Raw genomic sequence first — 27,420 nt, 5'->3', positions numbered from 1 at the left:
TTTTTACTCTGTTTGCTTTCATTTAAAGCCCTATAGAGTTATGGTCTCCCTTGCTACTTTGTTTTTACTTGTTGCCCATGAATTAGTGAGGACCAAACCCGCTACAATGTAACTTTAACTGGTGTATTCACAGCTTCCAAAAATCTCAGCCCTGTAGCAAGTGTTCAGTTGGCTTTTAAAATAAACATTTAATTGTATTTCTTTTGAAAATTATTTCAGGCATATGGCTCTGGTTGTGACATTGTTATTCTGGCAAATGACTTTGAATGTGTGCAGATTATTCCCGGTGCTAAACATGGAAACATCCAGGTCAGTTGTGTGGAGTGCTCCCAGCGACAAGGCAGGGTAAGGATCTTAATAATTCTGTATAGAATTTTTAAAATTTGAGAACTCTAAATTGGTTAATTAAACAGCAACACTATACATTAAAGGAATGAAAGTAAACCATGATCAGTAAACCATGATCTTCACAACAAAGATCATGGTTTATTGATCTGGGACTTTCTGAGTAACACCTCTTGTGGTAGTCTTATTCTATCAATTTATTAGTAATTTGGGGGAGGGAGGAGGGTAGAGGAGACATGTTGGAACAAAGGGTTTATTCTCTTTCTGGGGTCTGCAATAAAAGGTGTCACAAAATATGAACAGGTGCATTATTTACAGTACAGTATCAGAACTAGAATGGTACTGAAATTATGGTTACTGGCTCCATTTTGTGTGCTTCCATCTAATGAAAGAAGAAACGGATAAATCATTTATTTATACATATATATACACATATATATGTGTCTGTGTGTCCTGCAAAGTCATGAATTTGAAATATATTTTAGAAAGACTTCAGCATGTTTAATGTGTTTAGAAGTGCTACACTATGAGCTGTCATAACTGCATGGCCCCTTGATTTGCTGCTGGTTTCATTTTAAATCCCTAAACAATGCTAGAGAGACGGGTTAGAAAGAGGAGAGAATCAAATTTTTTAGGAGTTCCAGTAGCGCACTGAGCAAATTTTGTTTGTCAGTTTTCACTGTTGACTAGAATTAGCTGGATAAAAATTAGTACCAGTACTGAGGAAGCCCTAGTTAGGATTTAGGCAGATTTAGTTGGCAGAGTCCTTGGACTTCAGCAGTGCAGTCCCAATAAGAGTGGGAGAGAGAGTCCAGCTTCAGAGATGATCCCTACAAGACCACCACAAACCCCTGGGTGGTTCTGCATTCCAGACTCTGAACTCATGGTCTGTTCTTTACTTTGGGACTGACTCTGTTGTTGCAACCTTCTCTCCCCCTCCCGCTAAGGAAGAAATAAGATTTCATAATAAATGCCGTGAACCTTTTGCATCATTTCCGTTTTCAGGAAACCAGATCCTGGATGGGAAGGACTTAAACAGTTTTGGGGTTTTTTTAATATTTTAAAGAAGAAAAAGGAACTTTAAAGATAGTTAGAATTACTTAAAGGATATGAGTATTAGGAGGCCCAGATAAATACCTAAGAAATGCTATTTTGTGTTTAGAGATTCCTGTGAAATAAGTGGGTGAAAGAAACTGAGGGGTTCGATGACATATGTACTTAAATTTTTCTATTTACCATTTATCTCCTCTCAAAATGTATTTGAAAGTTAAAAATAGAATTGCATTTCTTTCTGCTTCTTGTAAGTATTATTAAGTGATTTAGTGATACAAAATGGAATCTAGGGACACAGACACTAATAATTAATGCATTAGTTAGCTGTGAAGTACACAGAACATGAGCAGAAGCAGTGAAGGCATCAACTTTCTCTTATGCATTAAGAATAGTTGCCCTAGAAGAATGTGACTGTGTTTGTGCCACTGAACGAGATGTCTGCCCTGTTTAGAGTTAAAATGTGAAAGGTGGGCTTCTTCAAGAGTGCATTTTCCTCAATTGATTTAAGCAAATATACCCATAACACAGTTAATTACATTTGTATTAATTTCACTTTTCAAAACCCTTGGCACTTAGAAGAGGTACTGGAAATTCTTTAGGTATTTTGGAATACTAAGGAGCACTTACTCCAATTACCTCCTAACCTTGCATTTTGAGTCTTCAACTTTTTTTTTCTTTCCTTTCCTTTCCCCAGATTGCAGCATCATATGGAAACGCTGTTTGCATTTTTGAACCACTTGGTATAAATTCTCATAAAAGAAATTGTGTAAGTGTGTATTTCATAATTTTAATTCTGTTTAGGCTCTTAGAAGAGGCAAAAGTCTGTCTGCCAGTTATTTTTATTATATTATGTCGGTACACAACAGAATAATGGATAAACAGTTTCCACCATTCATAATGCAACTGGATGGGTAGACTCTTCCACTGAATGAACTTTGGACTACACTTCTCCTAAATTCCCAACATCTTAAGTCTCATACTAGAATGACAAGCTGGTATTTCTTATTTGAAGAAGTTGTCAGAGGTGCAGTACAGAAATACAACACAGACTTGTTTCGTGCACCCAGACTTGTTTTAACAGCACAGCCATGGCCAAGCACTTGAGCATTGAGGATGTTCTCAAGCAGGTTTCACAATCTTTGTGGTATCTATACTGCCATCCCTTATGTTCCTGTAAATCTATGTTCACAGTAGTTCAAAGTAATCTACAGAAATATTTGTATGTGGGACAAGTCCAGATCTGGTTTGCAGGGCACCCTGGGATGCACTTACATTTTACAAAACAATTTAAAAACATATTAAAACTAGATTTGGCACTAAAAACTACCGCTTAATACTTTTGCAGCAGGCTTAGTAGCAATTTCATATAGAAAGAAATACCAATATCTTTATTTTTGCTGTTGCTGTGAGAGTTAATCCTTGACTGTTTTTACACTACAGCAGCTGAAGTGTCAGTGGCTGAAAACTGGGCAATTCTTCCTCAGTTCTATGACTTACAACCTGGCCTGGGATCCTCAAGGTAATGCATCATTTGTGAAGTATTTGGTCAACGTTTGTAGTTAGAATGACTTGAACACAAAATATTTTTGATGTAATAAAGTGAGAGCTTGAATATGCAGATTTTAAATTACCTCTTCTCAGGCAGTGTTGCATAAAATGTGAGTTAACATTTGTTAAGATGCTGTGCCAAGTGTTTGCATCTTTTATGTAAGATCTTAGTTTGGGAATCACAGCGCTAAGTTGTTAATTGACTTAAATTGTCATTAATAATCATTGAAATAAAATTTTAGCACAATTGAAGTCAACAATGTAGCTAGACATGAATCTTCATAAAATGTCTGTATTTATTTGAGATGTGAATAGCTATTAAGCGTCTGCAACATTTATTAGTAAATTCAATTCTGTGCTTCAAAGTTCTCCTTTAATGCAAAAAGAGGAGCTAAAAAAATAACCTTGGTATTCTTTCTTAAAAGACACTATAAATTCAAAATGTTTTGATAAAACCAGCTGGGTGAGATGATTGAATACCCTATTATATTTAAAATGGACTGAAGTTTGGCTTTCAACTGTTCTGGATAATTCACAACAAAATATGATGAGAGGCTTAATCTTTCAACATACCTTCATCATCCTGGTTCCATAGCTTTGGTACCATTCCCTTTCAGGTAACAGGTTATTGACAGCAACAGACTTTTTGCAATTGTGGGCCCCTCCATCTGATGACATTCTAGAGGAAGATGAAGATGATGATGCCAGCAGTCAGATCAAGGATGATAAAGTCCTCCCGGTTCTAAATGACTGGAAATGTGTCTGGCAGTGCAAGTGAGATAATTTTTGTTTTAAGACAAATTGCAATGCTACCTCACCTATATTTTAAAATGTGCTTTTAAATACTCTAAAATTCAAACAGTGTAACAATATAAGTTATTTCAAACAAAAAATCCTCACTCCTGTTGAATCTAACCTAAGCTTGCTGTACTTAAACCAATTTTTTGAGCTGTCTTTTCAGTAAAGTATAAAAATACTTTTATGCTCCTGCTATTCAAAAAGTATGCTTAAAGAAACAATTATAAAATACTTAATCTAATTTTTACTTAAAATTAAGTAATGAACAGTAACACTGAATCAACTGAATACCTATGGAATAATATTTTAGAATAAATAGGCCTTACTTAACTTGCTCTTGTGTTCTGTAGGACTGCAACATCAGTACATTTGATGTCATGGTCTCCTGATGGTGAATATTTTGCAACAGCTGGGAAGGTAAGGACAAAAAAGAATAATTGAGTTTTTGCAGTATTTTTCATTTGTTTGACAAAAGTAAGTAATATGAATAGTCGTGGACCACACATTCTATTGTAGTCTTAGCAAAGGTAAATCATGATCTCATGTAATGCTGTATTTTTTGTAATTCCATATATTTTAGCAGCATGAACTTGGATTTATTTATGTACTCTTACTGAATACCTGAATGAATGACCGTGATACAGACTTGTATGTGTGCGTGTGTTATATATATTTTTTTTTACATGTAGTATACTTAGATGAATTTTCAGATATACATAAACAATTTTTTCTACTTCTGTTGAAAGTAATGAGATCATTATGATAGAAGACATACACATTTAAACTGGTATAATATGCACATGTCTGGATAAATTAGAGGAGGTTTTTATTTAGTGAATTCTGGGTTCAGTTATCAATACTGTTTCAGTTTGCAATACTTTTTGTCAAATCACTATTCAAGCTAAGTTTTCAATTAATAATTCTCTTTAATGTCACCCTGTCATTTGAATGATTCCTTTTGGTTTACAAGTCTCAATAGGTAAGCACTTTTTGCTTGCACCTACTGTTAGTTGAACAGTGAGATGAATTTTAGTTCTGAGCCAAGTTTTCATGAACAACACCAGAACAGCAGTTGCTTATTGCTTGTGTTTTTCTTTTTGTTTCATTTTAATTACAGCTACCTAAACCCCTGGCTTTTTGCTTTACCTAGGATGACTGCCTCTTGAAGGTTTGGTATCCTATGTCTGGTTGGAAGTCGTCTCTCCTGCCCCAAGAAAATGAAGAAAAGAAAAAATGCTCAGAGGATGTGCAGTTTTCCTTTGTTTATTTGGCGCATCCCCGAGCAGTGACAGGATTTTCCTGGCGGAACATCAGCAAGTACATGCCCAGGTTTGAAAGCTGCCTTTTTTCAAAAAGCAAGCAAGCCTTTGATCAGATGTTTTTTTTAACATTCTGCTTAATGCTTTGCCATCAAGTGCATGAGACTTCTCTTCTTATACTTTAAAGAAACAAAGCATAAACACTTTCCCATTAACTTCTGTATCAGTACATTTAATAACGATAGTCATGTTAACCTTCAGTTAGGGGTGAAGCAGAAATTTTGATAAAACAGTAACTACTAAATTCTTGTACACTCCCCTAAATTCTGCTGTGTCTCTATAGCTAGCTGAGTTACCCAGGCAGTAATTGTGCTCTCTCTGCCATCAGGGGGTTGGTCTGTAATGTGTTACTCACATCATGCCTCGATGGCATCTGCCGGCTGTGGGCAGAGACGCTGCTACCCGAAGATACTCTCCTGGGGGAGCAGATCTGTGAAACCACCACTTCCAGCATCAGCAGCACCATCTCTCAGTCTGGAAAGCAAAAGGACACTATACAACATGCACTAGAGGTACATGTAAATACTTAATTAGTGAAATTTTTATTTCACAATTCTTAAAACTTTATATATTTAAGGATATAGAGCTCTAAGAATGTATATTATGTAATCCCTATATACATAAGAGAATAACCTGAATTATTCAATATCAGGTTTTGAAGTCTATTACTAAACACTGAAAAAGTCAGAGACTCCAACTCTGCATTCAAGCACCATGTTTTTTAAACTCAGTTTACTTTTTCTATAGTTAACTAACAGAGATGGAAGAGACAGTGTTCAGTGTGGAATAGTAATGATGGTTTCATTCTGATTGGGTCTGAAAGTCTGCAATTATAAAGACAATGAAAAGAGTAAATAAACTCTTTTAAAATTTTAGTTACTTCATTAGATAATTTTGTTTCAGTGACACTCTTAGCGAGTCTATAAAGTTTTCAGTAAGAGAAAACCTGTCTGTAGAAGCAGCTGCTCCTGGTGCTTAACAAGCACCTTTTTCCCCTGAGAAAGTGCATACCAAAGATCATCTGCAGCCATAAATACCTCTGTGAGAACGTTTCATTTAACTGTGTGGGATGTGTGAGAGTGTCTGAGATAAAAAGAGCAAGAAACATCTGTTCTGCCCTTCAGTTGTGTGATTGGTCAGTCTCCTAACCACTGCCTGTGTACAAGGTCCCTCTTGTACACAGAAGAAACATATAAATACTCAAGTGTGTTTAATAAAGACAATGCTGCTAGGTGACAAAGTGGTGGTCTGTTATCCTCAACACTACACTATCAATATAAAACCAAGGAAAGATAAGAAAAAAAAAAACCACCCCACCACTCATTTGTAGACTATTACAGATGAAGGTGTTACTTCTTAAATATCATGGCCATCAATAAATAGGGAACTTGGGACCAATTACACTTCAGGCTGTTAAATCAGTTGTGGTTTTTACATGCTCTCAGAAATTTTCAGTCATACAAAAATAATTCATTATAAAATTCTATCACAAAAGTTACTGCTTTTAGATTGTTTTAATGTTTTTCATGAATGTTGTGCAAAATCCTGTGTATTTTTGTGGAGTTGTTGAGTTGATATTAAAGGAACTTTTAGAAGACTGTTAAAAGGGCTTTACTTTTGGGTAGATCAGATGTACATAAGTGTTGCTAATATGGGTTAAAATATATTTAAAATAATCCTTTTGAAATTAGCCTTCATTTCTTTGGTAGAAAGAAGCTATAGGCTTTATATAATTGTAACTTTTTATCTTAGGGCGTTTTTGGTATTTATTAATTTATTTTTTATAATTACAACAGACAATTCATCATTTGAAAAATATGAGAAAAGGACAAAGGAGGTCTTCAGTCCTTGTTACCCACACAGATGTACTGCCAGATCAGCAGGGCACTCACGAAGTTCAGCGTCACATTTCCCATCAAGCAAATGCACTTGGTCACTTCCACATAGCAGCAAGCATCAACCCTAATACAGGTGAAATACAACCATTTATTAGACTGCAATAATGTATTTGCACAACATGGAAAAAATAAAGGAAGCTGAGCTTTGCCTAATTAAACAGAGGAAACTTGTAGGCAGAAATTATGTTATACCTATATATTATAGGTATAATTGTTGTGTCATACTTATAAAATAAGTGAAATGTGTGTGTGTGTACATGCATATATGAATTTTTAAAAAGTGCTTAATATATAGCTTTAAATATATAGCTTTATATACTTTTATATAGTTTAATACATAGATTTTTTTATTTCTTTCAAAATGTCCACAGATATTCCTTCAGTGTTGGCTGGAACTGCTTTTAATATAGATGAAGGCAGTGGAGGCTTCGTTGTCCACTGGCTGAATAATAAAGAATTTCATTTTACATCCTCTATTGAAGTATTCATGCAGCATCTAAGACAAATTTCAGAACAACAACTAGAACAAGATTTTGATATTGAAGCTGAAGAGGAAGAAGAAACAGAAGAAAAAGAAAAAGGCTTACATATGAAGTTAGACCATGGTTAGTAATCTGGTTAGTTCTGATCAGCTAGTATTACCAGCAGATTAAAAAATACTGTGTTTTGAATGGAAACTGATAGGGAAACCTTTGCCTAAAATGGCACATTTCTGTTGCAGATTTGTCTATAGACAGAGAATCAGAGACAGGGACTGGTACAGGCTCTTCAGAACATGAAGATGGAGAAAGAGAGGGAAGCCCCAAAACATCTCTGCTGGCGGGCCCTCGCCTGCCTCTGCCAACAGTTTTGTTGGACCGGAAAATCGACTTGCTCCTAACGGAATGGAACAAGAATCCAGACATGCTCTTCACTATCCATCCTGTTGATGGTACCTTCCTGGTGTGGCATGTGAAGTATTTAGATGAATACACTCCAGGCATCTTTCGCCAAGTTCAGGTATGGTATATTTGAAATGGTTTTATTATTTTTGATGTTAACAAACATTGTCTTTTGCTTTAGAGCTGAACATCAGTAGGAATTTCAAGTACTTCCTGTAAAATAGCTAGCATTTATTCAGGCTGAAGCTAAATTCATATATTCTAATTTTTTTTCTTCTTTTTTTTTTTTTTTTTAGGTTTCATTTTCTTCTAGGATTCCTGTTGCATTTCCATCTGGAGATGCTAGCTCCCTTAGCAAAAATATTATGATGTATGCCTGTCCTGTCTTTGTAAAAGACAGCAGCAGTGCTGCACAGCAGAAAACAATGGACTTGCCAAATAATACTCTAGCAAGCAAAGGACCAAGCTTTGCCCAGGACAGTGGAAATGTGAATATAATTTCTCCTGTGGTAATGATGATTTCCAAGCATATAGATGGCTCTCTAAACCAGTGGGCAGTTACTTTTGCTGATAAATCAGCTTTCACTACTGTGCTAACTGTATCCCACAAGTTCAGGTACTGTGGACACCGCTTTCACCTCAATGATCTGGCCTGCCATTCCGTTTTACCATTGCTGCTGACATCTTCTCATCACAACGCTCTGTTAACTCCCGAGTCAGACACCTCCTGGGACTCCGACAGGATAAACAGGATGATGGATCCTATTAAACATAAGAGAGGTTCTTCTAAGCAGCAACTTAAAAATGCAGCAACCCGTACATTCCATGACCCAAATGCAATCTACAGTGAGCTGATTCTGTGGCGAGTAGACCCCATAGGACCTTTATCCTACACTGGAGGAGTGTCTGAGCTGGCCCGAATTAACTCTCTTCACACCTCTGCTTTCTCTAACGTAGCCTGGCTTCCAACACTAATTCCCAGCTATTGCCTTGGTGAGTATACCTGGCATGTTTCCATGCAGAGTTAACACTGTGACTTGTAGAATTAATTTGTTAAAATAAATTACTGTTTTATTTGGAGTGTATTTGTATTAACTTTTCCAAAATTTCATTTTATTATGCAAATTAAGCATTTCTACTTGTTTTTTGGCTAAGCTACTGCAAATCACTTGCAGTGGTCTGAGTGTTTCTGCAGTCCCTGTGGATCAGCTGACACTCAGGAACTGCTTTGTGTGAGTAAGCACTCCTTGCTCCCACAGAGAACAAGATGCTGCCTTTCCCCAGTGCTTCAGGCAGCTTCCTGGAGTGCTCTTTGCATTGATGTGGTTTGCAAATACAAGTGTGCTGATGGCTTAGGGTGCTGGCCATGTGCAGCTGCAGGGGCAGTGGCTTGAACAGAGCTAGTATTTGGACCACCTGAATATCAGAACTATAGGGGAAGATTTCCAGCCAAAACTGGCATTATGTAATTCCTTTAACATGCTGGCTAAAAACTGCTTAGGAGGTCCTGAAACAGTACTAAAGTTCTTCAGACCACCAGAATCTTACAAAAGCCTGGTTGGAACACAGGATATTTATAAATAAATACATTAACTTTACAGAACTGCAAAGAACACTTTTTCAGAGGTCAGACTGTACAACATATGATGTGTGATGCCCTTGGCCAATTCTTCAGGTTTTGTGTTTTTAATTTTATGGCTTTCCATTGCAATTAAGAAAATTACTTCTACAAATGTTACTCCATCCAGCCACGCAGATATTTATTGTCTAATTATCACAAAGATGCTGTTGTAGTAGTTGTCATCTTTATATACAGTACTTAAAGACATTTGTACTGTGGGTGTAACATTAAATGTTATACTAATGCACAGTTATAAATACATAATATATTTGATTTAAAATAAATTCATTTTCTCTGCTTACATAGTAACATTCTGAGCTGTCTGTATCCCACAAAGTGTTCTAAACACAAATAATAAGCTGCATTCTTGTAGTTTAGAGGAAAATGTATATTAGAGTGTCAAGCCTGTTGTATATACTATTGAGAAGCAAAAAAAGACACTCTTACAATGTTTCATATTTTATTCAGAACTGTAGACAGATCTATTTCTCCCTCCACTTTTATATCTGCACTTTCAAACTGCAGGGCAGAAGGGAATATTCATAGAGGTTAATTTTATGTAAAGAGCCTAGGGTCAATAAACAAAGAAGAAAGCTATGGCTGAATAGTTTCCCCTTAGACTCCTACCCTGAATTGTCTGTTACAACCTTGGGAATCTGGAGTTGGCTCTTCCAAGCAATGCCTGGAGGTGCCAGTGAATCAAACACCACCATAGTAAAGGATGGCAGCATTCCCTTAGGTGTGCTACAGACTGGGGCTTGTGTGAATAGTGCTTGTAAATATACCTGAGTTCACTTAGATTGTTGAACCTTTTTCAGGAGTTCTGGGTACATTCATGAACAGAAAGGGAATTATTTCTAAGTTCAAATTATGTTGTGTTAATGCACACATTTGCTTAGGTTTTTTATTTCAATGCTTGATGAAAATTATGTTTGAAGCATGTTCACATACTGAAGATTGTAATAGACTGCCTCATACCATTGACTGCCATTTTTTTCTTCATGATTTTTTTTGTCTTCTATTAGGTACCTATTGCAACTCTGCTAGTGCTTGCTTTGTTGCATCAGATGGCAAAAACCTGAGGCTCTATCAAGCTGTTGTAGATGCACGAAAGCTTCTGGATGAATTATCTGACCCTGAATCATCTGTAAGTTCTACATAGCAATGGTTTAGTTTGAAACTGTTAAAATACAACTAATGTAACTCACCTTTTCTCCCTTCCAGTGGTTTGTCTTCCTTTAATTCTGTGTGATCTTTGTGCCATTCCATGTATAGATCTTATGCATTACATCTTGTATAGTTGCATGTGTTGCAGCTGTCTTTAAGCATTAGTTGAAAAAATGCAGTTATTACTATTACACTAAAAGTGTCTGCACTAAACCAAAAATTACCATACAAGTTTCCCCAACCTGTGGCAGATGGGAAAAAGAAAAATAGGATTTCTTAGTTTGTCCTCTCAGAAAAGGGGAGTCAAGAGCAAGAGGGAAGATGAAAACAGAAAAGCAAGGCTGAGGTGTATCCACCTGAGCTACATCTCTATATAAAGAAGGGCAGAGATGATGGGATATAAGGATATCAGCTAGGGTCATATTAGCTTTCTTTTTTTCCAATAACTAATTCTTTCATTCTTTTTATCTTTCATTTCTGCGACTTTAGGAAAAGTAAAGCCTGACCTTGTACTGTTATTGTATAAAGAAACACATCTTTATTTTTTTCCATTCTTCTGTTATTTCATCAACCATCTTGCAAGACAGGGCCTGTCAGTATTCAGATCAGTCTGAAGAATCTGTTCTAGGAGCAGTGACTAGGAACATTCCTGCAAAAATCAATAGAGCTTTCAGCTTATATATAAGCTGTACTGAAGGTTTTTCTACATGTTGTGACAAAACCTGAAGCTTGAAAAGAAGTGAAAGGGTATATTGTTTCTCATTGCACCAACACATTATGTGGCGTTATGCAAGGATAAATCTTTAAATTAGCAATATTTAGCTTCCATAAAAACTGGTGTTTCATCCCCATGAAGAGCTACTGACTCACAACAGTGCACATGCTACATTATTCATGAGTGTCAAAGTGACAACTGCAAGAACTCTGTTATGGTTTGTGCCAACAAGAAAAAATTGAAGTATCAGTTTCTCATAAGCAACTGCAATTTTGTTCTGTCCAAAGGAAAAATATACTAATTCTACTCATTTTTCTCTCTTTCAGAAACTTATTGGGGAGGTGTTTAATATTGTGAGCCAACAATCTACTGCTCGACCAGGATGTATCATTGAGCTCGATGCAATAACTAACAAAGTAAATAAATGGTCGACTCTTTAGGGGAATCACATAAGGGTGTTTAATAAATTTGTTTGTTAATTAGCCTAATCTGTTGAAAAGAGACTACATTTCTCTATGGTGACAATGACTGCCTTGAATTTTTGTGAATATTGAGATGCCTTGAGCATTTTACTAAGCCAACTTTTTGTTACCTGCTAAGAGCTCAAAATTCATTTTTAGAGTAAAGCTATATTTTCTAAGCATAATTATTGTAGAAAACAAAACTTTACTAAAGAATGGTTTCCATGGTATCATAATTTAAAGAAAATAATTGCAATCCCCTCAAACCCAAACAAACAAAAATAACTTCTACAAGCTCAAACCTAAAAACTAGATCTAACTATCCAAATTTAAGAATGATAGCCAGGTATGACTTCAAGATTTTGTGTTTGTATTGTAAAATAAATTTATAAATTAGCAAAGCTATACTTATTAATCAATGAGCAGGCAGGATAACTGAGCCTTCTTCTTACTCAGTTATTTTGATGATATATATGGTATATGCTCCAGTGCTGTTTTCTGTTAGCAGCTTGTAAAAACAGTGAGTTTTACCAATTTTAATTGGAAAACTTTGGAGTTTTGTCATTTATAAATAAGTGTTTCTCTATTGTCAATAGATTTCTGTGTCTTTTATGTATCAATAGCATATAATCTTCAAATTTAAGTTCAGATTTATGAAACATTTTCCTATAATTTTTATAAATGTGTACAGGGAATACCATCTTGTTTCTCTGGAAAAAAAGGTGTTTTGCAGCATAACTTTGCCATCACTGTATTTTGGGGATGTATTTTTCCTTACCAGCAGGGAAGGATTTCACCATGAGCAGCCTTCTCTGTAGCGAGGTAAAGTTACTGCAAAGAAATATGTTGTTGTCAGAAAAGATAGATGTTAAGATATCTGAGAGAAGGAAAATATGCAATTTGTTCCCTTTTACAGATTTCCCAAGCAATTTGCTGCAGACATGTCCTCCCACTGAAGTGGGATAAACGTCTGAGACTTTTTGCCACTGTTATTTATTCAACACCAAAGAAATAAAAATGAATCAGATACTAATTCATCTGTCAATAACTGCAGCAGAAGTGTTATTACAGAATTTGTCTGTTCTGGCAGACCTAGGTGAAATTATTTTAATATACAAATGATGAGTTCTAGAACATGCTGTTCATAATATGAAAGATAAATATTAGGGTTTTCTGATGATAATTTTAAACTTTATAAAAGAAAGTCTTCCTTGTTGGTAGCTAGATTGCACAGGGGAAATAATTAATTGCATTAATACTAAATTTTGCTGTACTGTTCTGGAAGCATAACAATTGCTCAATGTTTCAGTGTGGCTCAAACACACAATTGCTTCATGTCTTCCAAGAAGACTTCATTTTGGGATACAAACCACATAAGGAGGATGCAGAAGGGAAGGAAACTGAGATATTTTTCCAGCCATCACAAGGTATAGCATAAACTGTTACTAATATGAATTTAAATGGTACCAAAGATGTTTTTCAGGAATACAAAAAATCTGGCTGGGATGTGGTAATTTACTTGTAAATGATAATTTGTAAAATTTAGTGAAATGGCTGTTATGTATTGCTCATATGAATTGTTGCTAAATTGTGTTAAACAAAGACTTTCTAATTGCTTCGAGTGAAACAGCTTATATGACAGAGTATATTTCTCAAAGTATTTATGGTGTATATAAAATGTGAACAGAACAGAAGCACATTTTCTGCATCAATAGGTAGTTGCAGGTGATTATGTCAATAGATCTGGATTTCAAGTTAACACAATGGAAAGTCACTGGAAGGTTTGGTAGGAGACTTCAAACTTCAAAAGAAAAAGGAAGACAGGTAGAAGAGTCTTTATAATCTAGCAAAATAGTTCAAACTGAATGGAAAGGCAAATATCTAATAAATTAGATTTACCATTAATACTCAGTTTGTCTGTAAGTCAGTATCTATTTTGTAATTCTTCTGTCATCATGAGGAATCAAAATGTCAATTAAAGCATGCTACCAATGATACTGTTTCAATATTTTGTTTTATAATCTAACCATTTATTTCAAAGATGAAAATGGGGTTTTTATTGTGAGTAGTTTTTAGAGAATCTTTTACTACGGAAAAATTATTTAGGTTAAATATAAATTTCATGACCCTATATCAATATATATGTTTATATATTATGTATACGATATGTAAATTACAGGGTATCGTCCACCACCTTTCTCAGAGAAGTTCTATCTGGTAGTAATTGAAAAAGATAGTAGTGGCTGTTCTGTTCTTCAAATGTGGCATCTTCATCTCAAATCTGTGCAAGCCTGTTTAGGTGAGTGTGTGATTGTAATTTTCTTAGACATTTCTATCATATTACTTAAGATAAAACAAACTTTGGTGGTTTATTATAAAACAAATTATATCACCTTTGCCCAGCAGACGCCTAAAAATCAAGAATCTTCAGAATAATATGTCAATGTAATAGAAGCAGTAAAGTTTCTTACAAATATTGATTGCACTTTATACTACTAACAATATTAAAGTGTGTTGATGGGATGAGTAATGTATTTAAGCAGTTGCTTCTTTATTTCAAACTATCAGTATTTCAGAATGTTATGGATGATTTAAATGAATAGTCACAGCATGCAATAAAACTGACACAGCATGCACACATCGTATAATTATTTTGTGTGAAACTTGAGCACTTGTAGAAACAAATAAATTTGATTATCTGACATTCATGCTTTGTTCTTACAAACAATTTTTTAACACTGCTGGCATTTTTTTATAAAGCAAAACCTACTGAAGCATCTTCAGCAGATAATAAGCTTAGTGTACCTGAGCAGAAGACTGTGGATTCTTCTCCAGATGTATCACCTGGCACAAGTCCCATACCACGATCTTCATCAATTGCTAACCTTCAGACTGCTAGTAAACTCATTCTGAGCTCCAGACTTGTGTATAGCCAACCCCTGGATCTTCCTGTTGGTGTGGAAGTAGTAAGAGCAACTCCTTCAGCAGGTAACTTCAACAGTTTTTTCTATACAGTTGGTCCACTATTTATCTCCTAGTTTATAGAATTGTATCTCCCCAGCCTATAAGATTCTGATTTACTAATATAGAAAACACAAAGGACTGAAAAGGTCCTTTCAAATTATCATGCCCGTGGCATGTTGCTCTACTGTACATGTATCAAGTCCCCACAGGAACAGTGTTCCTGAAACTTACTGTTCTAATAGTTGTAAGTGTAACTTTTAATCTATTAATGAACAGTTTATACCCAGTTGCTCATTTGCCATCATTCCTGTGTTTGACATATAGTGGGTTTTTACCTGATGCACTTACACCTTCTTCTGTTTGTCTTTGTATTCTTCTCATTGTTCTAAGAGCCTTTCTCTGAACTAGTTCAGTTCCAGTTTGTTTTCTTTCAATAATGATCAGAAACGCAGATGATAGGTAATGTTCAAGCTGCAAGACTGTTACTGGCTCTGATATTATTTGCCCTTTTCCAAATCCAAATTAAAAAAATAACACCAGGTTGTAAAGTTCTCTAGCAGTAAGTAGACAGTGTTATGTCTGCCTTAATCACAAAGGCATTTTACTGTCTATTACTAAATGTAAATATGTTTGTTCTGACTTCAGGTCACTTGAGTTCCTCATCAATATACCCTGTCTGCCTCGCACCTTATTTGATAGTAACGTCCTGTTCGGACAACAGAGTGCGGTTCTGGAGATGCACTGTGGAGACTGACCTGAACAGCAAAACTGAGGAGAAGGAGACATACCACTGGAGAAAATGGCCTTTAATGAACGATGAAGGGGAAGACAACAGCAGTACAGTGAGCATAGTAGGAAGGCCGGTTGCTGTTAGCTGTTCTTACACAGGACGTCTTGCAGTAGCATACAAACAACCCATACAGCATAATGGGTTTGTTTCCAAAGAATTTTCCATGCATGTTTGTATACTTGAATGTGAGTCTACTGGAGGATCAGAGTGGGTTTTGGAACAGACAATTCATCTGGATGATTTAGTTAAGGTTGGAAGTGTACTTGACTCAAGGGTCAGCGTGGATAGTAATTTATTTGTTTACAGTAAGTCAGATGCTTTCTTGAATAAAGACAAATACCTGGTGCCCAGTATCAAGCATTTGGTGCATTTGGACTGGGTTTCAAAAGAAGATGGTTCACATATACTGACAGTTGGAGTGGGTGCCAACATCTTCATGTATGGAAGGCTTTCAGGGATTGTAACAGATCAAACCAGCAGCAAAGAGGGAGTAGCTGTCATCACCCTGCCACTAGGAGGGAGCATAAAACAAGGTGTGAAGTCAAAGTGGGTGTTGCTGAGGTCCATTGATTTGGTTTCATCTGTGGATGGCACTCCTTCCCTGCCTGTGTCCCTGTCCTGGGTGAGAGATGGAATACTGGTGGTGGGAATGGACTGTGAAATGCACGTATATGCCCAGTGGAAACACGCAGTCAAGTTTGGTAATGGAGAAAGCGATGTTTTTCCTTCTGAAGACTCAACAACGCAAGATCCCCTCAAAACAAGCGCAGTAGTGAAGAAGACGAGTGTAATTGATGGGGCAGGTGTTGTGGATGATGTTTTTGGCACTCCAACTGTAATTCAGGATGGGGGCCTCTTTGAAGCTGCTCATGTTCTTTCACCTACTCTACCCCAGTATCATCCAACCCAGTTATTAGAACTGATGGACCTGGGTAAAGTTCGCCGAGCCAAAGCCATTCTGTCGCATTTAGTTAAATGCATTGCAGGAGAAGTTGCAATAGTCAAAGACACAGAGGCTGGAGAAGGGACTGGTCCTAAACGCCATCTTTCTCGCACCATCAGTGTGAGTGGCAGCACTGCCAAGGATACCATTACTGCTGGGAAGGATGGCACCCGAGACTACACAGAGATAGACTCAATTCCCCCACTGCCGTTGTATGCACTGCTTGCTGCTGATCAGGATGCCACCTATGTTGTCGAAGAAACTTCTAAAATACCTCAGGGCTCTGAAGACCATGCAAAGAGAAAAGCAGAGGATCAGTACTCAGATCTGTTCCAGATTCAACCTGTTACAACGGAAGACTTTATAGATTTTGAGCCTGAAAAGAGGGAGAGTAAATCCAAAGTGATTAATCTGTCACAATATGGGCCAACTTACTTTGGCCGAGAGCACGCCAGTGTCCTTTCAAGCCACCTGATGCACTCAAGTTTGCCAGGCCTCACTCGACTGGAGCAGATGTTCCTTGTAGCTTTGGCAGACACTGTGGCCACGACAAGCACTGAACTAGATGAGAACAGAGATAAGAATTACTCAGGTTAGTAACTGACATGTTATTGAATTGACATTCTTATTCTTCTCAGCAAAGGTAAACTTAGTCCTTGGGTATTTTGGGATAACAAAGATGAAAGCTAGCATCACTTATTCAGGTTAGATACAGCAGGAAAGAAAAACAGATGTAAGTAAGAACTTGAAGTTCATACATAATAAATATCTTGTAGTTCAGGTTGTCAGCAGCCTTAGAAACATACATTTCTCACACACTGTTATGATAGCTTGTATCTCTGCCTACTGTATGTTTCAGCTGCATGTTTAAAAGTGTTTTCTGTGGCACAGGAAGAGATACCTTAGATGAATGTGGCCTCCGGTACCTGCTGGCCATGCGCCTGCACACCTGCCTGCTGACATCCCTGCCTCCCCTGTACCGTGTCCAGCTGCTCCACCAAGGTAACCCTCACAGCTCTGCTTACCTTTGATTTATAATGTCATATTTCTATTATCTGCATATTAATTTCTATGTCCTTAAGGCCATTATCTTGCAAAGGCTTGGTGTAGACTTCCCTACATAGACTGTAAATAGCAAAAAAATTACAGCTTTAGAGTAGAATATTCTGGCCTATCCAGTTTGAGGCATGAATAAATTGCCCAACACAGATTGTATATATAATTCATTATTTCTGCTAGAAGAATTAAGAAATTTCCTTACATGAGCATGGGTTTATCCTAAAGAATATTCTATTATTTTCATCACAACAGGTTGGGGTTTTTTGCTTAATCTGAGTAAATGTTGTGAAATAACACAAGTTGTTTCACAATACAAGCAAAGAAGTTACCACCTAAAGAGCAGAGAGAAGGGTTTCTGGCCCAAAATGGGTCTGCTTCTATTATAACAGTATATTTTTCCTTTGGTCCTTCAACATATAATTCTTGTATAGTTATGAAGAGGGTACTGGAAAATTATGAAAGAAGTACAGAGGGGAGGACATCCCTAGCAAGCAAAAAGATACTTCAGCTGTTCATTTAACAGCTGTACTTCCTTTTGGGGGAATCAGTGTCTCTCAGATGTACCCAGCCCTTGGGTTGGAGACCCCACTTTGCATCCCTGAAATATTCCTTTTGCTTATTAGCAACTCTTAGTCTTCTGAATTGTATTGGTTTATGTTATTGTTTAGGCCTGTCAACTTGCCATTTTGCATGGGCTTTCCATTCTGAGGCTGAGGAGGAGTTGATTAATATGATTCCAGCTATCCAGAAGGGAGACCCACAGTGGTCTGAGCTGAGAGCTATGGGCATTGGTTGGTGGGTCAGGAATATCAACACTCTCCGAAGGTGCATTGAGAAGGTACCTTTTACTGGTTACAGATTCTAGCTCCATGCTGTTAGATGTGTCTACTATACTGAATTTCCAAGACATCTAATATAAAAATACATTTTTAAATATTACAGTTCATTCAAAGAATCCAGGAGCAAAACAATTATCCTAGTACTCCAAATCCAATTACATGAGAGTCCTATACAAAACCCAAACAGTGTTCATTCAAGAAATACTGTTATTAGCTTAAGTATTTTTAAGTAATGGATTGCCAGAGAAATTTCACTTAATAGTATGAGTTACTGTAACAATTTAAAAGAAAATATTTTTATTTGCACATTGCTAATGTCCCACTGTGCTTGAGAGGAGTTGCTGTCTGCAGTAGTGCTGTATTTCTGACTCTTAAAAGCATTTGCAGTGTAGAGCTCTGTTACATAGGAATCAAACATCACAGAAATTACTTTGCTGCTTTGTAGAAATAACACAGTCTACCTGGCAATCCTCTGTGACAAAGAACACAGGTTATTTAGCTAAAAGCAGCTTTTACATGTTCATCAATAATAGTAGGCTTTGTTCACTACAGGTTGCAAAAGCTTCGTTCCAGAGGAACAATGATGCCTTAGATGCTGCACTTTTTTACCTTGCTATGAAGAAAAAAGCAGTGGTGTGGGGTCTGTTTAGGTGAGTTCTGCTGACTTGAAGTTTGATTAAATCTTAATTGAACCAGGAATACAAAGCAGAATTCATTCAAGAGTAGAGTTAATTTCAAGTAATGTTGTTCAAGTGATAGTATGCTGAGGTACATAATAAATAGCTCTATACATTGCATTTCTTTATACAGGTCCCAGCATGATGAAAAGATGACTGCCTTTTTCAGCCACAACTTCAATGAAGACCGATGGCGTAAAGCTGCTTTAAAAAATGCTTTTGCTTTGTTGGGAAAACAACGTTTTGAGCAGTCAGCTGCATTTTTCTTGCTAGCAGGTTCACTAAAAGATGCTATAGAGGTATCTGCTTTTGAGAAATTAAGTTTCAGTTTTTAATTTGATCTATGTTACTGCATCCTTACAAGCTGTCCTCTGAAGTTTTCACAATTTGTGGCAGCAGAAATGGGATGGTATGTCCACACAGGACCCCCTTTTGCCCTGCAGACATACCATTTACCTCCACAGTACTGTGAAAAGCAACTGGGAAGCTGATTTGAAATCCAGAATAATTGTTCAGATACCATTCCTCAGTGGAAGTACTCTTGTGAGTACTTGGAACTGTGACTCTTCTGGCAAAACTTTGTTTGAACAGCACAGTTAAGTTGTAGCACTCTGTTCAGCCTCGAGCCATTCTGCATGACCTCTTGGTGCAATATTAAGTAAAAAAAAAAGTCAAGAGTTCTCTTGTGAAGCAGTTCTGGAATCCCTTTTTAGTGGAGCTATGATGTTGCTTGGCACAAGGGCGGTGGGAGCTGTGAGAAGGAAAAGCTAAGCAGTATCTCTCAGGAGAGGATAGGATTTAGAGAACCTTTAGAATATCTGCCTATTTATTTTCAGTATGTTTGTCTTCGCTTGAGAATGTATTTTCCTCAGAGATGTAATTCTACATGAGATGGTGTGAAAAATATCTTACCAGTGACATAATAATATGAAAGTTGGAGGGTGCAATTATTCTACTAGATGGAATAAAAATAGACATCCTTATCTTCTGCCATATTATTTTTTTAATGCTATGTACTTCTACGCATATTAAATCCCTAAAATAGAGAAAAGTACACCTTTTTCCAAACAGCAGAAAATGTTACTTGGATATTTATCACTTAACGTATTTTTGACCTGAAGATTAATTTATACTTCAAAGAACAGATAAGAGGAGGAAAAAAATATCTGTTCTGTAAACATATATTGCTATTCACTTTATTTTATAGAACTCCCCTTATAAAACAACCTTTTCCCCACTCCTTATCATAGGTGTGCCTTGAGAAAATGGAAGACATCCAGTTGGCCATGGTCATTGCTCGTTTGTATGAATCAGAGTTTGAAACCTCTGTCACATACACCTCCATTCTCTATGAAAAGATTTTGGGTTGCCAGAAGGATGGAACTGGATTCAGCTGTACTAAGTTGCATTCTGATCCGTTTCTGAGAAGCATTGCATACTGGATAATGAAAGATTACACACGAGCACTGGATACATTATTGGAACAAACGCCCAAAGATGATGATGAAAACCCAGGTAAGGGAAAAAATATTAATCTGATAGGGAAAACTTATTAAGAAAAGAAGAGAGGGTCTTCAACCCTCTAACACCAAACTTAGTTCCTGCTGTCAGCTAAGCTCAGGAGAGCTGTCTTTGTTTGGCACTTCCATACAATTCTTCTTTAGTAATGAATGCTGGTTGGTCTTTTTTCCAGTGGACTTAAATTCTTACTCTTGCTTCTAGGAATTAGCAGTATTGTAGCAGGATTTCGTATCCCATCTATTCAAGATTAATGTTAAGAGACAGATGGCTACATAGGTTTCATGTTCCCTATAGGAATTTCCTTGGGGAAATCTCTACCTGGACGATCATCTTAGCTGCGTGCAATATCACTGCAAGGCAAATGACAGAATTTGTATCTTTCTACTCATTCAGCTCATACCTTTATTCTTTTTGTGGAGAATAAGTAATTATTTTGTTTTGTTTTGATTACTAGACCCAAAATTGTCTTTGTTTATGTGTTTTGATGAATCTCTAATGCAGGAAATAACTGCAAAACAGAATAATACTATCTAAAAGGCATTTTCAGAGGATGTCATATCTGTTTAATTCCTCAGTTATCGTCAAATCCTGCAATCCTGTGGTGTTCAGTTTCTACAACTATCTTCGGACCCACCCTTTGCTCATCCGAAGATACTTCAGCTCCCCAGAAGGAACTCTCGCCACCTTAGGTCTAAAAACTGAGAAAAGCTTTGTTGATAAAATTAATCTTATAGAAAGAAAATTATTCTTCACTACTGCAAATGCTCACTTTAAAGTGGGCTGCCCTGTACTAGCTCTTGAAGTCCTTTCCAAAATTCCAAAAATAAGAAAAAAGTCTACTGTAGCTGGAGAAAAAGATTCATCCAGTCCTTCAATCCAGACTGACATTTCAGATTCCAAAGCCCTACAGGATGGTGCTGGAAGTGGTGATATAGACTGGTCAAAACCCATTTCAACTTCCTTTGCTTTGGGGAGCACTGCTGAATCTTCAGCACAATTTGACTGGAGTCAACCAGCAGTAAAATTTGATGATGAGCCACTTACTCTTGATTGGGGTGAAGACAAAAATGGATCAGATGAAGAAGACAAGGATGTTGGGATAATGATGAAAAAGTCTGATTCTAAGAGTGAAGATGAGAAGACCTCAGACACCAGCATGGCTCAAACACCACATGGCGAGGTTTCTGAGGCAGGAGACACTGAGGTTGATGTTATTGCTGAGCAATTGAAATTCAGGGCCTGTTTGAAAATCCTTATGACTGAACTGAGGACTTTGGCTACAGGTTATGAAGTGGATGGAGGAAAGCTCAGATTTCAACTGTACAACTGGCTGGAAAAAGAGATTGCTGCTATGCATGAAATATGCAACCATGACACAGGGGACAAAGACTACTGTAAAACATATACCAAAGTAAATGGGGATCTGCTTGACCCGGAAGATATTATGGATAAGCCAGACATTGGCTCGTACGAACGGCACCAGATCGAAAGACGCAGGTTACAGGCCAAGCGAGAACATGCTGAGAGAAGGAAGTGGTGGCTGCAGAAGAACCAAGCTCTTCTCAGGGTTTTCCTCAGTTATTGTAGTCTTCATGGGGCACAAGGTGGAGGTTTAGCATCTGTAAGGATGGAGCTGAAGTTCTTGCTGCAGGAGTCACAGCAGGTAAAGCAATTCAAAATTAATTTCTGCTGATGAATGTGAACAGTTCTAGACTGTCAGTTATGTCAAATGCATGAGTTTGTGCCTAGATAGTTTCTGGTAATGTTCTGTTAGTCTAATGGTCATGATAATTTTAATGTTCTTGGAGAAAGAACTTGCTATTTAAGTGTGCTGCATTTCCCAATATGGATTATTTGGTTTTGAAGAATCTGCTATGTGACACTGAGGATCAGGCTACTTATGATTATGGAATATAAATGTTGCTGTTTCATATTGTAGCTGCAGCGTTGTCTATGTTACTGTGACATAATTTTGGTCACAATTTCTAGGTACCTATATAATAAATTAAATTCACAGTTACTGAAATAAAACAATGTCATTCCTAGACCTCTACAGATCATGCAAAGGAGCTACAAAGAATGGGCTGTTAGCTTCAAGGCTCAACAAATAATATAAAGTCAGACAGGGTACTACTCACTTTACTCAGTTATGGCATTTTCTACATTTCATACAAAAAGGGATATTTTACAGCAAATGTTAACTACTACATTGAGCTACAGCAAATAATCTGATACTGGGCAAGTCTTTTCAAATGCTCTAGTCCTAGAGTTTTCCTATTTCAAATAGGAGCAGCAGACAGCTGTTTTGGTGGTACTTGGCTTAGAATGTACATTAAAGAATTTTTTAAAGTTCTGTTTGTTTCCCCTTGAGAAACTCAGATGAGTAAAAATTTGGCTTTGTTCCTAAACTCAGACCCTCAGACCATTGACTATTGTACCAACTTTTGCTACTGCAAGTACATTTTTAGTTAGTGTTTCTTAACAGACAATCTCCATGCTTCCTAATGAACTACATGAAAATACTCTTCCTGCATGAAATCAAAATGTGCTCCAGCAAACATGGCTATCAGGTCTGAACCTTGTAATTATAGTAAATAATTACTTGCTTTTGACAGTAAAATCTTGTGTGTACTGAGTAGACAGCAGTGGAAGAGGATAAATAATCTGGGAAATATATTTAAGATGTAAAATTATCTCTGTTTTTTTTTTTTTTCAAAACAATGATTTTAAATACAGTCTTTTCTTTTAAAACAGGAAACTACTGTAAAGCAACTCCAGTCTCCGCTTCCACTACCCACAACACTTCCACTGCTTTCTGCAAGCATAGCATCCACAAAAACTGTGATAGCTAATCCTGTGCTGTACTTAAACAACCACATCCATGATATACTTTACACTATTGTGCAGATGAAGTCACCACCACATCCTAATATTGAAGATGTCAAGGTAATTCATAGCTTTAATCTAAGGCCTAATGTTTGATGAAATGGAAAGATAGCAGGAAAAGACAGGAATGAGCACAGGGTGAGTTTAGGAAAATTTTACTTTTTTAATAGTTGGATAGTACCATTTTCTTCACACTGGGGATTTCATTGAACTTTCCAAGAAATCCTTGCATTTCCTCTTTTTAAGAACTGGACTGTTTTTGTTGCCTTGTGAGGCAGAACCAGTTATTTTGTTACTCCTGGAGACTAATGGAATTTATAAACACATAACTGAGGTAAGGAAAGATATTTTAGATAAAACTATTATATTATGACTACACAAACTTTTTGTATTTTATGTGTATTGAGTAGGTATTGCTACATTGAACTGAAGTGTTATATAGTACGGCTTCCAGGAACCATTCCATCAAATTCATTGTCATAACAGGATGTGCTTAATCACTACTTCAGTGTGCTCATTTACTGTGGCTGTTCTGTATTAGAATCAAGGTAATTATATTGACATAATATTAGAAGGTGTTGACTGCCATCAAATTATCTTGAACAAATAGTTGTGATTTTCTAAGCACTGTACTGTAAACTTAAAGTAACATTCAGTTACTATTTCTTGCACTTGCTTTAAAACTAGGACAGTCCTGCAAACACATTTCCAATACCCTTTAGAAAGAAATGTATTTTACTCACCTTTTATATAAAACATATAGCTCATTGATTCTCTTTCTTTTAGGTGTACACACTTCACTCTTTAGCAGCTTCTCTTTCTGCATCCATTTATCAAGCACTATGTGACAGCCACAGCTACAGGTAAAGAGGGAAGTTTTCATATAGTCCTACATTTGCAGTATACTTTGTGCATCCTAAATGGAAATTCTTCCTGCATGTGAATTAAAAAGGGATTAAATGTTTGTTAATGGGTAAAGATACTTTCACATATTAAACATTGCTAACTTTGATATGCCCATTCAATTTTACACAGATAAAATAACACCAACCATTCAGGGTTTTTCAGTAAACAGTAGGAAAATATGATGTCACTCTCATTTGGGATACTCACTTTCTCATCAGAAAAATATTTATTTGTGTGCAGCAGTCAAACAGAAGCAAATCAATTTACTGGGATGGTCTATCAAGGACTGCTTTTGAGTGATCGACGCAGACTGAGGACAGAAAGCATCGAAGAGCACGCAACTCCAAACTCATCTCCTGCTCAGTGGCCTGGTGAGACTAAAATAAGGCTACTTTTAGCTCCACTGGGCCAGCTCCATGTGCCAGAATTATTTCACTGTCCTGTATGAGAGATTAAATAGTGGATAATCAATGACAGATGTTTCTAACTTAATTCTCAAAATAGTAACAGCCTTTCACTTCTTCATGTATCAAAACAAATAAAAATAAACTTTGTATGTGGCAAACATCTTGCTTGAAGAAGAGATGATGATCTTTAGGATAAACTTAATGACAATTTGTCACCCCAAAACGTTTTCCTCCAGTCTGCCTAACCCCTTAGCAATGCTACCTCTTTTGTCTCCACAGTACTGTCCTACATGTGTGCTGTACTTGGTATAGCTGTCAAAGCAGCTAATTCTGATGTACAAGCATAAACTATGGAAATGGTGCAGGAATTTCATAGGCACGCTGAGCTGCCCATAGTATTTGCAGAGAAGTGCATTGCAAAAGTCCCAGACCTAAGAAGGCTTTTTATAATTTTGATATTTTTGATTTTAAGGAAACTGTTAACAGTATGTTTCATCTGAATAAAAGCATCATGTGGCTACTAGCGTTTACCATAAAGTGTAAAGGTAAAACATTTCCTTTTTGTCCATTTGTCCTCCTACTCATTTAATCCCATAATGTTTCCTCTTTGCAGGTGTGAGTTCACTTATCAACCTCTTAAGTTCAGCTCAGGATGAAGACCAACCAAAGCTGAACATCCTGCTGTGTGAAGCTGTTGTAGCCGTGTACCTGAGTCTGCTGATCCACGCCCTGGCCACCAACTCGTGTAACGAGCTGTTCCGGCTGGCGGCGCACCCGCTCAACAGCCGCATGTGGGCTGCTGTCTTTGGAGGGGGCGTCAAGCTGCTCGTGAAACCCCGCCGGCAGTCCGAGAACATCCCAGGTACACTGCTCCCTACAGCTCACATTAATGGTGTGCATTTTATGCCTCTTCTGGTAGGAGAACCTTCCTTCCTTTTAAAGAACAGAATTTAAGAAACTACCGGCAAGAAAACACATTCACTAAAAAGCTGAAACAAATAATACTAGCCTCACAGTTGTCCTTTGTAATGGTATACAGCACATTTTGTATTTGCCATAAAACTGTATAGTTATTATAGTAATAATAGTAATAGTAGACGCTTATCTATAACATTTTTCAGGACTTCCAGCCATTATTTTTAGGGGAAAAAAAACCCCAGGTGATATAAATCAGTGTTAATACCTATGGGTTTTTTATGGGAGATGAGTGTTGTTATTTAATGACTGCAGTAAGTAGGAAACAATATCTCTGAAATCAGTTTATATTGCAAGGTAGAATTTCACCTAGCACAAGACCACAGAGAAGAAATACCAACTTCCATCTGGTAGAAAAACAGCTCATGCATATGTAAGCTCCACCTAAACCCAGGATTTTTACAAAGATGAGCAAGTGTTAATATGCTGCATGAGGAAAAGCAAAGGTAGAGATTGAATTCAGACTCTGAAGAAAAGGACAGATACAACCATTTGTGATAAACTTCAGCAATACTGAAAATCAGATCACACAGACTTGAAACTTATGCAAAAATTAGACATTCTCTCTCCAGAATAAAAAACCAAACAGTAATGAGGCATTGCACCATTACAAGTATATACAACAGGTATCTGTCATTCATGGAATAAGTTAAACTCATTTAGGGCATTATTTTCATAAGGTAATAGCATTAATAACTTCTATAAGTTGTGTTCATTTGAGATGTATTCTGTTTTCCTTTAACCTTCAAGCTGCTACAGCTTCTGATGTTGCAGAGGATGGTAATGAAGGTTTGTAAAGACTTGCAGTGTAGATGAGTGTTGGTAGTGGCTTTTTTGGACAAACAGAATAGCTTTTAAATACCTAGCTCCCTTGTAATAAAGTAAGTGTAATATTCAATGTTGGCAGGCCAATAACACTTTGAAAAACAAATTCCACATTAATATTTTGGTTACTATTGAGGCATTTTAAATCATAAACCTTGCAAGTAGACTTCAATTGTCTAAAAGCCTGTCTTTCTATTCAGATATTTTCTTTGATACCCTAAGAATTCTTTGGTTTATATTTGAGTAACTGCTAATTGTGCAGGATAATGTTTAGTGATATTTTACATATTCCATTATTTCTCAACAAAGTTTCTGAATTTCCTTATTTCTTTCTTGAGAAATTGTTCAGCTAAAAGACTTTTTAAAAGCTACATCTCAAGAACTTAATCCAGTATGTAAATCTAAAATGTATTTCCCAAAATATATCCAATGTCTAAATGCCACAGTTATTGAATTTATTATAATGAAACTTTTTTATGATTGCACTTACTTTATTTAGGCTGGCTTTGATTCTAAATGAGTAGAAATTAGTACTAATAACAGTGGTGTTAGTTGCTTCAGTTATAAAATACAGACATTTTAAAGATGCAGTACTAATATCAGCTTTTTTAATTACCTGATTTTAGCACCTCCTCTTCCATCAGAAGAAATGGATAAACACCGCCGTCGGTTCAACATGAGAATGCTGGTGCCAGGAAGACCAGTAAAAGACAGCAATGTGCCACCACCTGTACCTGCAGAAAGACCCTCTTACAAAGAAAAGTTTATTCCTCCAGAACTCAGCATGTGGGACTATTTTATGGCAAAGGTAATTGAAAATTC

The 27,420-nt window shown here is 36.7% G+C and overlaps 1 protein-coding gene and 2 long non-coding RNA genes across 6 annotated transcripts in view; 1 reads left to right on the top strand and 2 right to left on the bottom strand.

The window, feature by feature from the left end:
* DMXL2 (Dmx like 2) overlaps positions 1 to 27,420 on the top strand; it is a 46,086-nt gene that overhangs the window by 5,586 nt on the left and 13,080 nt on the right. For both annotated transcript variants that reach the window (XM_039722743.1, XM_039722742.1), the window contains exons 2-29: positions 220 to 345; positions 2,093 to 2,164; positions 2,839 to 2,917; positions 3,564 to 3,720; positions 4,095 to 4,161; positions 4,895 to 5,073; positions 5,392 to 5,575; positions 6,860 to 7,034; positions 7,333 to 7,566; positions 7,683 to 7,960; positions 8,139 to 8,835; positions 10,489 to 10,610; positions 11,672 to 11,761; positions 13,116 to 13,233; positions 13,986 to 14,105; positions 14,567 to 14,794; positions 15,416 to 17,095; positions 17,395 to 17,505; positions 18,231 to 18,400; positions 18,954 to 19,051; positions 19,212 to 19,377; positions 20,329 to 20,593; positions 21,175 to 22,262; positions 23,354 to 23,545; positions 24,272 to 24,348; positions 24,632 to 24,762; positions 25,412 to 25,660; positions 27,225 to 27,406. In XM_039722743.1, coding sequence (XP_039578677.1) covers positions 2,887 to 2,917; positions 3,564 to 3,720; positions 4,095 to 4,161; positions 4,895 to 5,073; positions 5,392 to 5,575; positions 6,860 to 7,034; positions 7,333 to 7,566; positions 7,683 to 7,960; positions 8,139 to 8,835; positions 10,489 to 10,610; positions 11,672 to 11,761; positions 13,116 to 13,233; positions 13,986 to 14,105; positions 14,567 to 14,794; positions 15,416 to 17,095; positions 17,395 to 17,505; positions 18,231 to 18,400; positions 18,954 to 19,051; positions 19,212 to 19,377; positions 20,329 to 20,593; positions 21,175 to 22,262; positions 23,354 to 23,545; positions 24,272 to 24,348; positions 24,632 to 24,762; positions 25,412 to 25,660; positions 27,225 to 27,406 — 7,089 coding nt within the window. In that variant the 5' untranslated portion in view covers positions 220 to 345; positions 2,093 to 2,164; positions 2,839 to 2,886. The remainder of the gene's footprint in view (positions 1 to 219; positions 346 to 2,092; positions 2,165 to 2,838; positions 2,918 to 3,563; positions 3,721 to 4,094; positions 4,162 to 4,894; positions 5,074 to 5,391; positions 5,576 to 6,859; positions 7,035 to 7,332; positions 7,567 to 7,682; positions 7,961 to 8,138; positions 8,836 to 10,488; positions 10,611 to 11,671; positions 11,762 to 13,115; positions 13,234 to 13,985; positions 14,106 to 14,566; positions 14,795 to 15,415; positions 17,096 to 17,394; positions 17,506 to 18,230; positions 18,401 to 18,953; positions 19,052 to 19,211; positions 19,378 to 20,328; positions 20,594 to 21,174; positions 22,263 to 23,353; positions 23,546 to 24,271; positions 24,349 to 24,631; positions 24,763 to 25,411; positions 25,661 to 27,224; positions 27,407 to 27,420) is intronic.
* On the bottom strand, positions 10,617 to 14,743 carry LOC120508821. Its single transcript, XR_005629095.1, has 4 exons — positions 14,612 to 14,743; positions 12,585 to 12,637; positions 11,137 to 11,279; positions 10,617 to 10,782 (listed from the first exon to the last, which is right to left on the bottom strand). It is a non-coding gene; the product is annotated as an uncharacterized LOC120508821 (long non-coding RNA).
* LOC120508819 lies at positions 16,655 to 27,320 on the bottom strand. 3 transcript variants are annotated; one of them, XR_005629092.1, is made up of 6 exons: positions 27,215 to 27,320; positions 25,507 to 25,731; positions 24,599 to 24,831; positions 24,229 to 24,418; positions 16,939 to 17,064; positions 16,655 to 16,786 (listed from the first exon to the last, which is right to left on the bottom strand). It is a non-coding gene; the product is annotated as an uncharacterized LOC120508819 (long non-coding RNA). The 3 variants fall into 3 exon arrangements; XR_005629093.1 differs by lacking the exon at positions 25,507 to 25,731 and having other exon boundaries at positions 27,215 to 27,308; XR_005629094.1 differs by lacking the exon at positions 27,215 to 27,320 and having other exon boundaries at positions 24,599 to 24,768; positions 25,507 to 25,615.

The sequence above is a fragment of the Passer montanus genome, unplaced genomic scaffold (assembly GCF_014805655.1).
Source record: "Passer montanus isolate IOZ18808 unplaced genomic scaffold, ASM1480565v1 scaffold5, whole genome shotgun sequence".
In the NCBI taxonomy this organism is placed as follows: domain Eukaryota; kingdom Metazoa; phylum Chordata; class Aves; order Passeriformes; family Passeridae; genus Passer; species Passer montanus.
The sequence above is the reverse complement of the archived record's forward strand: the minus strand, read 5'-3'. Positions and strand labels throughout refer to the sequence as shown.